Raw genomic sequence first — 12,152 nt, 5'->3', positions numbered from 1 at the left:
AACCCTAAATTTCTCACCAAGTGATACACCTACACTGTTCTCTATAATCTATTTCACACTTTTGTGGATTCTGGTCTATCTTGAAGTCTGGGAAACTTTCTCCATAAATGAGGGTCAAAGTCAGCACTGCCCTTGGGGTCAGGGCACCCCAGAGCAGACAGAGAAAAATTCCCAGTGCCCTGGGTTTCCAGAGATGTTGAAGCAGTCGAAACTCAAGAGCTGCTAAGTTTCAGCAAATGGCAAGGTGCTGTGATAATACACCCTTGTCCTGTGTGGCAGCCCAGGGGAAAGAGATTTGGAGTAATTTGCCATGCCTTTGCATGCCGCTGCAGTGGAGCGTGCAGGAGTTACCAGCTGTGTTACAGCTGTTTGGGAGATGAGCTGAGAATGCCCATCTGACTGAACTGAAATAAAAGCACAGAGAGGATCCAGCCACTAAGGCCATTCCCCAGTGAGAGCAGTCCTGTTCCTGCCCTTGCAAGGAGAGCTCTGGGCTCTCTGAAGTGGCTGGATCCTCAGCAAGGCTGTGACCCCTCCCGTCTCCTTTCCCTTTGCCTGTGGAGGATCTCAGGCATTGTCCTGCCTCAGGCAGGGCCTGCAGGAGTTAAGCTGCACAGCTCAGACCCACTGAGCATTCTGGTGATCTGTGATTGGTTTTGGCATTCTTTTATCTAAACAATTCCCCAGCCCTAGCCCTGAAGCTGTTAAGTTCAACAAATCCACACCTAGGTTGGTATGTGATACCAGTTTTTGTGTGTACACAGCACACAGAAACTTCACACTGGGACAGCAGGACAGTCCTGGAACAGAACTGTTGTATGAGGCAAAGTGTAGTGAAACAAAACAGTGTGTTAATGATTGGCATAGTGACATCCTAAGTCTGCATAATTTGATTTGATCACATGTACACTTCAGTTTCAGTAACTTCAAGCAAATTAGAACATTAGAATCTAAAATCCTTCTAATTCCATTTACTTAGGTTATTTAACACTGATAAAGCAATCAGTTAATTCAGAACCAGATGAAAGGTGTTGTCAATGTAGGAAACAATGCAGCATGAAAATATTTAACTACATACTAAGTGAAAATATTCATAAAAATAATATTTATCAGAATAAATTCCTTCTGATTCCTCAGTCATCTGTTATTAGGCATTTGAATATAGCTGTCTTAGAAGTGCTCCAGTATCATCTGCATCCAAAAGGAAGCATGGAAACTCCAGTTATCATGATCTGATACCTAGGATAAAGCATTTTTAATGTACATTTTTAATCTCTCTCTTTCAGGTAACCCTGGTGTTTCCTAACAATGATCCTGCTGCTTTCATGGTGGCATTTTATGGCTGCCTGCTTGCAGAAGTTGTCCCCGTCCCTATTGAAGTGCCACTTACAAGAAAGGTGGGGAACTCACTTTCTTCTCTTTACTCCATTTTAGCACTTACATCAGAATAAATCACAACTGAACATAGCTTTTGAGTACATTTTTGTGGTTAGCTAGCTCTGAATCTGAGGATACCAAGATAGTGCTGTGTGGGGAATTATATATAGTTCCTTCTGTTTTGTGATAGAAAATCTGAAGATGTGCTTGCAGTTTCAGCAAATGCAGGTCTGCATGGAAAATGAGAGGAAAATTTTTCAAGAGAACAGCTTTGCTAGTCATAGATGGATTACCTTTGTTGCCTTTTAAAGCCTTCTGGCGTTGGCCACTGACAAAGAATCATTGGCAACAACTGCTGATTTTCCACCTGTCCCTGCAACCCAAGCTATGTTATAATGCCACTGGGGCTGTGTGTGCTACTTCAAAGCTGTTCTGGAAATGCCTTCTCCTGTGTCTGTATGTGCATATGTGTCCCAAAGCTTCTGTCACCATGGTCACCTCTGCCAAGGGTGGCACTTGAACAAATTCAGCTCAGGAGTTCTTGCCACAGAACATACATTCATAGAGAAAACTGATCACTGCTAATCAAAAGCATTTCACATCCAGTGGTGGTTCAAAGATACAACCACATATCCCAGAGGAGTGTTAGGATACAGCTAGAGCAGTTCCAGCTGGAAGGAGTGTCTGGGGGCAGTGAGAGGTGGAGTGAACCACAGCTGGATCACTTAGATAGGTTCTGCAGAATCTGAGGATGTATGTCTTGAAGGCTGTAAGAACAGCAAAATGTATTTATTAATTACAAGAGTTGGTTTTGGTCATATCCCCTTAATTTGCCATGTCTGGCTGCCCCCACATACCCCTTGTGTAATTGCTCTTTTATTAGCTAGTACTAATAATGCCTTGCTTTAATTATTTGGTCTGGGCTTGTCCACACAAGGAGTGTTCTCTAATCTTTACAAGTTTTCTTTTTAAACTGAACTGTTTTGGAAAATGTTGACTGAAGCCATGAGATGCCAGGCAAAGACCTGAGCAAAGGCCTGCTTTGGTCACATTTTCAATGTTTCAATTGTCAAGGGCTTTTCTTTGAAATGTTCCAGTGTTAGAGTACTCTGGAGCAGAAGCTCAAATCTTTATTTGGTAGATAGGAACCCTCCCTTTCAAATGAAAGCCATGAAAACAAGATTGTCAGCCCTCACAAAGCCTTTGCAGTTTGGACATCTCACACAGCCAATTAACAACTCAGAATATCTGGAGATTCCATTCTAAATGAACCCGCTTGAGCTTTTCTCACCTCTGGGAAGCTGAGTTGACCTCAGCATTTCCCCACATATAAAAACATGTTTACAATAATGTAATTTTACATGATTGTCAAATCACACATGTCCCAGCCATCATCTGTGGTGGGCTCCTGCCCACCATGGTGAAACCAGAAGGTGGCAGGGAGAGGAGGAGTGGGAGCAGGAGGAGGGGGCAGTTGATAAACTGGTGAAGGAGGAGAGAGAGATGGAGGGAGGGAATGGATCAGACAGCAAGACATCATGATCCAGCTGAGCAGACTTGAGAGCCACTGAGCAGAAGGAAGGGCCAAGGGAAAGAGGAGACAGGATGTACCCCAGCTTAAACTGTCTGAGATTGGAGGAAAGAGGCAGGAGAGTTGGAAAGGCCATGCAAGGGGAGAGGATGGGACCTCAGCCATCATGCCTCCTTTGGGGAGTAGGGTTATGCTGTTTCATTTGTAAAATGGTGCATTTGGGAGCAATGAGAGGTGGACATGGCTGTAGAACAAGGATGGTGATTTTAGTAGAAATGTTTGCATTGGGCCCTCATTGTGCTCTCACATCTGAGGGAAGTACATTTAGTCTGAGGCAGTTGCATAACATGGTGCATTATTTTGATAAAAAGCAGAGATTTTATATGCATCAACAAAATAAGACCAGCAGAATATGTACATTTTAAGATCTTACAGAGTGCTCAAATGGGTAAATCTGCTTTCATTCCATGAAAAAAAATAAAGAAGCAACATGGTTTTGAGGGTTAAAAAAATCTAATATGTCTTTTTCTGTTACTACTCTCTGAGGTCTAATGACATTTTAAAGCACATAGATAGGTGTAAATTTGATTTATTTTGGAACATCTGATACTGCATCCACGCCGTAAACTATAAAATCCAGCTGTCCAAGTAAATACTCTGTGTCAAATGAATAACTTACCCTAATTTGGCTGCACCTCTTGGGTGGTTTTTTTTTGAATTTGTATCTATATATGGATATATAAATATGCACTTACACATGTGTGTATATATATATATTTATATAAAGGAATATCTACAGACTCAGACTGTTTATCTTTTGCCACAGTGTTTAAATATCAAATTAATAACACAATAACAGAGATGTCAGTTAAAAAAGCAACATGATCCATACTCTATAAATAAAGCTATGCAATCTCACAGCATATACTATTTCAAATATCTTTGCATTTGTTTATATGGAAAGGCAACTGGAGTGGAAACAATGAGATGAAAATCATGTTCTGAGTAGTCCCAGAAGGAATACCTCTGCCTGGTCAAATGGCAGTGGATTGCTCCTGGCATCCGTGGGAAGATGTCATTCCTGTCATCACACAATGGCCTAGACTGTTATTTTATGCTTTCCCATTATTTGTTCTCTGCTCTGCATGCTTCAGTACATTCTGGCAGTGGACATCTTTTGGGTTGCTTTCTGGAAGACAGAGAAGTGAACTAGCAAATAGACCAGCAATTACATTTTATATTGTACTATAGGCTTACAGAATAATAAGCTGATACAGGATGAGCTATTTCAGGTAGTTATATTAGCAGCCATTTTTAATATTTAAAGTTTGTGCTAGCAGCTTTAATACTGTTCTACATTTTCATAAAGAAGAGTGTTTCATAGCTCTGTGCAGAATTTTGTCCCTGGCAATTTAAAACTGAGCAGTAATTTTTGCAGCCAGGTAGACTTTTGCCTTACAGATTGCTCTGCAGACATCTGTATCCACATGGAAGTAGCAGCTTTTGCTTTACCAGCATGTAGATTTTGTGTGTGTTCTCTTTTTTTTTTTTAGTATAACTGTTATTTTTTAAGATTTTGACAGGATTTTTTTTCCCAGTTCACTATTAGGTGAAGTTCCATCTTGCCTTGCTCTTTTCTTCTGCATCCCACCTAGAGTACCTAGAGTACCCCCAGGACTTCAGGGGATGTGTGATTTGGCATCTGGGATGAATTGTCTGAACATCCAGCAGCCATGCAACATTCTCCAGTTTTATTCCCAGAAAGCTTCCTAGTGTTTGGCAAAGAAAAACTGGAAATTGGAATTCCTGCAGCATGGTTTTGGCTCTTTGGATTTGGGACGTCTGATCTAAAATTAAGAACCAAAATCCCAAACCAACTCTTCATTCTAAGAGCAGTCAGGGGTTCTGCAGTCATTGTAACAATAGAAGAAGCAGAATTTTTATTTCTCCTCCTTTCCATGAATTTAGTACCATTGCAATGCCTTTATCATCAACACTCCCCAAAATTGTTAGAGCTAATCCTCATCCCTTCATTTATAGGCTCTGTTCTCTCAGAATGGTGTCCCTGTCTCAAAATTTGCTTATGTTTCCCAAACATTATCAAACAATGTGTCCTATACAGCATCTCTTCCTTCAGAAGTGCCACTCTTGTGAGTTGCAAACTATGTCATAGAATGTGCTGTCAAAGTAGATGAGATGGGCGTTTCAACATGTTGAGTTCTAGTTCAAACAGTGATTTACTATGTCCCTCGTGAAAAGATTTTAAAATAAGGTTTTGATTTCTTTTTCTTTATATTTTTTAGGTCAATGTTTTTTTCCATTTGATCGGCGCCGTGAAAAATATTATTATTCTGCTCTGATACAGTCAGGGGAGCTAATCAGTTTTAATCTAAAAATAACATTTTTGTCCTCCAAGCACATTCACAGTTATGCTCAGTCACATGCTGTGAACATAGGAAGAAATCTATCCCTCACAGATCTTCATGGCCTCCTTATCATAGGCAGAATTTGTAGCAGGGTGTGTGTGACATGAAAGCATGTAAAAATTAATTTCTCACTCAAAATGCTATTTCCTAGCCTATTAGATTTAATGCTATGTGTGCTTCCAGCAGGCATTTCTGTACTTTTCCAGATGCTGGCTGTCACAGTGTGATTGGAAGAATTGTGTATTGTCATAGGAAATCTGGAGACCCACTCAGGACACTTGAGGTTTTTTTAAAGAATGCTTCATACAGGGTATAAACTGTTTTTGAGGAGCTCTTTTTATTAAATCCTGAAAAGTTATTAAAGCTTTAACAGTAGCCAGGGAGGTATATCTCTTCCAAGACAGTGAAATTGTCCCAGTCATATCTTGCTTTGAAAGAATTCTAGACTGAAGGAAGTACACCTTGACATCTTTCCTAGTGTTTCAGGGCTCAAGATAAAATGAGCTTTTCTTTCTCTCAGCTTTACTCATTGTAGGGCTGTAGCATGCCAGAAACACTGGAGCTCTACATGCTTTTGAACAGCTTTTGACAAAGCATCTCTTTCTCCCCAGCATTTAAAATATGTACAAAATGTTTCATATATTCTTTTCAGTGGTATATTCTTCCAGTCCCCCCAAAGAATGTAAATTCCCTGAGCCCCCACTGTGTGAACTGCTGGGCCCTGCAAGCCCTGTGCCTGTCCATCCCTCTTCATACCCTTCATTCAGCAGTGGAGCACCAAGATGTCCTTGCTCAGTTGGCCACAGAGAATCTTCTTAGATCCTTTGAAGTCTGTGTTTCCTTATTATATTTTCAAGTTTAGGAAATGGTAATTTCCTGGAGAGAATATTGTATTTCATGCAGTGTCCAAATATAACTATTGTCAAAAATAACCATTGTCTTGCTTTTATTAAGATTTTGGATGTTAAGATGCTCATAGTTGCAGATTTCACACGCAAATTGCAGGCAGATACCAAAGCTGTTGTCTGAGGAGACAGTTAATTTCTTCAACTTAAAGCTGGGTATGAAGATTGTGTCTGCACTGTATTTAATTTTTACTAAGGTCTTCGTGTTTAAAAAAAAAAATAAGGTTTCCTTGATGCCTCTTTTGGCTCAGAACTGGTGATGCTTGGCCTTTACATCTGATCATTGCCCTGTTTGTTCTTTACCAGCAAATTTTTGTTAGGGTAAGGGCACTGGAGCTCAAATAAGCGTTGTAACAGAAAACAAGATTAGTTCAGTCTGTGATGCTCCACCACATAATTCTCATTTTGAAAGCAGTCTGGGATTTGCAAGTGAACAGAAGTAACCTTTATCAGGCCAACCTTTGCACAGGCTGTCTCTTCCTTCCTTGTTAGATAAGGACATGCACTCTCACTCACGGAGACAGGATCATAACTGTTTTCCTTCACACAGATACTCTCACAAAGCATTAGAGAAATGACATTAACAGCATGCTGAAATGCAACCACACGTGGGATTTTTTTATCCTGACAATGAATTATCACTCTGCAGCAGGAAGAAGACAGTTTGCCTCCAAGTACTGGTGAAAACCTTTAGGGAACCTTTAATAAAAGTCTTTAGAGGACTTTGAATGGCCGCCTACAGCAGAGAGGATTTCTGGATTGCTTCATCTGAAAGATTGATCTCTCTAGGTGTGTGCAGACATAGTCTAAAGCTATGCACACCTCAATTTTCATACCCCAGCAAGTGCTGTGCCTTCAAGAAATGTAAAGTGATAGTTCCAAAGTCAGCAATTGGTCTCAAACTTCATGCTACAATACCTCAGCTCTGTGTTTTGCCTTCCACTTGCATTACATGCTACTTCAGACTGTGAATTGTGGAGGATTTGACAATGAGCATCTCTGGCAAGTCTCTCCCTGTCTGCAGTTGGGACTGCACTCAGTTGTTTCGCTTGATCTCCATCAGCTCCCTGAGGTTTCTCCTACCCCTACAACATTCAGCAAAATAAAGTGTTTATGGCAAGTGGGGAGTTGCCAAGTAGCAGATAACCAAAATAGCAAGTAGCACTTCTGACAAACCAGTGTGTCCTGGAAATCTATTCCATTCACAGGCAGGAGATTGATTGTTCTCAGAGGGGAAGAGGATTTGGGGGTTTTGGCAGAATATTATTTGGTTGTGTCTCTTTGCAACTTATAAAGTAGTTTTCACCATTGCAACCATTAATTTCACATTGCTCAAAGACAGGCTAATAGTTTGTCAGTCAAATCTGTAATAGTCATTGCCCTTAAAGTCAGTAGCCCTTTTTGTGGCCCACATGTAGACTTTGACAGCATCAGACAAAGGATTGCACTTTTAGGTCAACCTTCATTTTTCAAACACAAGTTTTGCCCACGGTCCTCACTGTTCTGGGCCTGTCATGCTGAGGTATGAGGAGCGGCAAAGACTTGTGTTTACATGGTTGAGTGTATGAGGATCATTGTGGTGTATCTGTGGGATGTAAAAAGGTTTCAGGGATGTGGGATGTATAAAGGCTTCCACCTTCTGGCTGTCAGTCCAGTATCTCAACACTCCTTGAGTAGTTAGAAACAAATTCTTCTGTGGGGTGACAGTTATTTCAGAAGAACCTGTATGGGACAAGGGATGTCAACCCTGTCTCTGCTCTCTGCAGTAGTTTTAGATTCTGGATCAGGATGGAACCACCAGAAGCAGGCAAGAGGTGAGGATAGGTAGTTATGAGGTGGGGGAGACTGAGACTAAAGGTGGAATTGATGGACACCAAGTAGGAGACTTCCAGAAAGCTTCATTGGGTTCATACTGCAAAATCCTCAACTGGAGCTCCTGTGGCCCTTGAGAAGAGTGTCTTTCACAGCACCTCTGCTTCAGCATCTTGATTTGCCTTTGTCTTGCAAGGCAGGATTTATTGTGGCCACCAAAGCATGGTGGATTTGAAAGGGATTTGAAAGTCTGTGGAACACACTGCCCATGCCTGGTGAAATTCTTCCCATCTCCTGTAGCAGTGTTGTGTCACATGATAATTTAGTCATGTTTTCCTTACAATTGAAAGAATATCTGCTCAGAAAAGAACAGGGTGAAGATTTTAATGCTGTTTGAGGTGGGCTGTCCTGATGTAAAGCAGTGTGCTATTACAAACTGTTACATGTGCATAGATTGTTTTAAGAAATCTATGTATGTGTGTGAACTGCTACAAATGAATGATTAATATTTATGTGGACATCCCCTAAGACAGTCGAGATGGCACCAAGGGAAAGTGTAGGTGTTCTTTCTTGTGTTGTCTAAAAACCTCTACACTGTTAGTACAAGTTTATTTTTTCTGTTCTGTTCTTTTGCTGGGAGAAGAGTTTGACAGGTGATTTCTTAGCTGATGTATCCCCCAGGGCCGTGGTATGCTGATACTTGAGGATCCACACTTTCTACTGGTTTCCTTATGTTAGATTTCTTAATGGAATTTTTTAGGTTAATTTCTGTTCACAAAGTTCAGCATTAAATGGAATTTCATTGCTTGAGAATTGGCATTTTCTTGATATAGTAGTAAAACAATTTGTAGCAGTCTTTTATAGGATATACAATTACAACAACATTGTAATTTAAATTTGATATCAATGTTATTGGTGCATTCAATTATAAAATTTATAAAATCAAAATTTTTAGTTGGTAGTTAGAAATTCATACATATATTAGTAAGCATTTATTAGATTAAATTTAATGGGAAATTGTGAGCAATGGTAGTATGAATCTGATATTTTAGGAACTCATGACCTCCCTTTATAGATGATAGAGTAGCAGGTCTCAGAAGCTGTGTTGGCCGAGTGGTGTTCTCCATGGAGTACTCCAGCCTTCCTCTTCCTGCCATTCCTTCTGAGGGACCCTCAGGAGAGCCATCCCTCCTGCACTGTTCAGGCACCCACATTTCCTTCCTCTGAGCAGTCTCCAAGAGTGGAGACAGGTCTCATCCTCATGTGGAACCAGGATTAGATCTTGCTGAGTGCTTGGCCCATGAGTTTGACAACAGAGATGTGGAGCAGCTGACATGAGAATCACTGAGGACAGGAATTAATGCTGGACAAAGCCCATTAAGTCCTGGAAGCCCCACTGGTGCAAGTGTGGTGGGGCCAACAACATGCTCCCCAAAGTGTTGTTCATGGAGACACCACTATTATCCTCTGTTGTTCACAGAATACTCTCATTGTCTGGTTTTATATGGGCAGAGATGATACACAAGTTTAAGTATAAAAAGCCTTGCTGAAAAAATGCCTTTTCATTTTTTTCTTGGTTTTATCAACATTCTGGCTATAGTAAGCAAAAGCAAATACAAAAATGCTGGATAGGAGGAGTTATATAGCATAGACTTTGACAGATCAGTTAATTGTCTCACATTGCTCAGCTATCAAAGTTCTGATAATTGCTGCCATATACATATTTTGAGGTGGAATGGAAAAATAAGCTTTTGCTTTTCCTCTGTTCTCATTGCTTCTCCATTTTAGCTGGTTTTATCTGACTACATAAAAATTGCATTAAGAATTAGTCAGTTAGGCTCTGGGGCTTTCTTTCCATCATACAATTTTGCTTTGAATAAATCAATAAATTAAGGCAACTGTTCCATATTTCTGGTTGTTTCCATTGTTGAATGTGCTCTATAGTTGATTTGAAAGATATTTTAATTTGATCTTTTAAGTATCTTTAGGTGGTTTTCAGTAGAATAATTCTGTGAAGAAAGGGTCAATATTTCTATGTGCATTTACATGTAGGGCTTTGCTCTGTTGAAGAGCCTGTTGGAGAGATGTAAAGTTCATAAAAGAGTAATGACAAGACACTATACATAAAGCAGATGTAATGCTGTAGAAGCACAGCATCTCCTCAAGAACAACTATGGCCTAGACTGGGGAATCATTACATGACTTCTTAATCTCACTGCTTCTATCCCCTTGATAAAAGTAAAATGTAATGAGCTTACTCTAATGGGCACTCGGCTGTATATGGTGCTCCTGAAATGTGCCTGTAACTACTCAATGAAATGGTTATTGACAAATCAGGTTAGATCAGCATAAACAGGGAAACCCTCACCACTATACACCCATCATAACATCTTAATGATTGAAAGCTTTTTCCAGGTGGAAGCATCTGTAATCCATATTTTTTCCTGGAATTGTCACAAAATCACAGAACGGTTAAGATTGGCAGAAATGTGTGGAGGTGACCTAGTCCAGCTTCCCTGCTCAACCTGGGTGCCCAGGACTATATCTACAGTAGCTTTTGGATATCTCCAAGTATGGAAACTCTACAACCTCTATGGGTGCTTTGTGTCAGTCACCCTCCCAGTAAAAAGGCATTTCCTGATTGTCAGAGGGAACTTCCTCTGTTTTGGTTTGTGTCCATTGCCTCTGGTCCTGTCTCTGGGCAAAGACAGGAAAGAGCCTGGCTCCATCTCCTGCACAGCCTCCCTTCAGGTGTTTGTGCACATTGACTGAATCCCTCCCTAAGCAGTCTCTTCTCAAGGCTGAGCAGTCCCAGCTCTCACTCTTCCCTTGTAGGAGAGATGCTTCAGTCCCTTGATTATCATAGTGGCCTTTTGCTGACTCCTGCAGTAGCTCTGTGTCCTCCTGGAAGCCCAGCCCTGGGGATGTGCCTCACTGGGACTGGGGGGAGGATGCCCTCCCTCAGCCTGCTGGCAATGCTCTGCCTTGCACAGCTCAGGATGCCATTTGCCTTCCTGTGCACACTGCTGGTTCAAACTCAGCTTGCTGTCCACCAGCACTCCCAGGTTCTTCACAAAAAGCTGCTCTCCAGACCATTCTGGCACAGGGGTTTGCTCCTCCACAGGTGCAGGACTTTGGATTTGCCTTTGGTGAACTTTTTGAGGGCCCTGTTGGCAGTTTCTCCAGGGATCCCTCTGGATGGAGCAACCCTCTGTCAGATCAGGCATTCCTCCCAGCCGCTTGTCATTTCTGAAGAGCTGCAAGAGCAGATGCCATCTGATGGCTTCCACTGTCTTTATGATTTATACTGCTACAGACAAGAGGATACCTAGCTTGTGGAATTCCTTTGTCAATGTCCAGATGAGCTTTGATAATCACCTAAAAGGAAATCAATTTAAAGCAAAGAGACCTCAAGATAATTTTCCTCTCAAGATAATGTGCCCAAGAACAAAAGTGCTTTCAGCCTGTAATCACTTCTAATTAATTCTGTATTTTGTCATCTCTTAGGATGCAGGAAGTCAACAAATAGGCTTCTTGCTTGGAAGCTGTGGAGTTACTGTGGCCTTGACCAGCGATGCATGCCATAAAGGACTGCCTAAAAGCCCCACAGGGGAGATACCACAGTTTAAAGGTAACCTGGCCCTAGTTTATCATGGCTCTCACTGGTCATTTACTACAACAAACTGCTCTTGTTTAGTGGCTGTGGGTGAGGGTCAGGCTGTGATGAAACCCTTGCCACAGGAGCAGCTGGGCTGCTGTGACACTGCTGTCCTGGTGTGTCACTGTGGCTGTGCCAGCCTTATGGATGGAGAGCAGCACCAGTGCTCCCAGTCCAGTTCTCTGCTGGCTCAGCCAGGCTGCTGAGACCATCTGTGGCCACAAAAATACAACCAACAGACTTAGGACTGTAGTAGATGAGAAGTGTTCATATGATTCCCTCCTTCAGTGAGGTGTAGGGACAGTAACTTCTCATGGGAGAGTTTTAATGAAACTGCTGGGGTCAATAACAGCATAAACTGCCCAGCCATTCCCTCAGGGACTGCCTAAAAACACCTCAGTAGCTGTGTTAAAAAAGCAGATCTGCAAAATCTTCTTTCCCAT

The 12,152-nt window shown here is 41.4% G+C and overlaps 1 protein-coding gene across 5 annotated transcripts in view; it reads left to right on the top strand.

Annotated features, from left to right (window-relative positions):
* Window positions 1-12,152, top strand: part of DIP2C (disco interacting protein 2 homolog C) — a 310,694-nt gene that overhangs the window by 217,370 nt on the left and 81,172 nt on the right. For all 5 annotated transcript variants that reach the window (XM_030943865.1, XM_030943864.1, XM_030943862.1 and 2 more), the window contains 2 exons: window positions 1,287-1,397; window positions 11,559-11,682. In XM_030943865.1, coding sequence (XP_030799725.1) covers window positions 1,287-1,397; window positions 11,559-11,682 — 235 coding nt within the window. The remainder of the gene's footprint in view (window positions 1-1,286; window positions 1,398-11,558; window positions 11,683-12,152) is intronic.

Source organism: Camarhynchus parvulus, chromosome 2, assembly GCF_901933205.1.
Source record: "Camarhynchus parvulus chromosome 2, STF_HiC, whole genome shotgun sequence".
NCBI lineage: Eukaryota > Metazoa > Chordata > Aves > Passeriformes > Thraupidae > Camarhynchus > Camarhynchus parvulus.
This window is presented reverse-complemented; position numbering and strand designations above follow the sequence as displayed.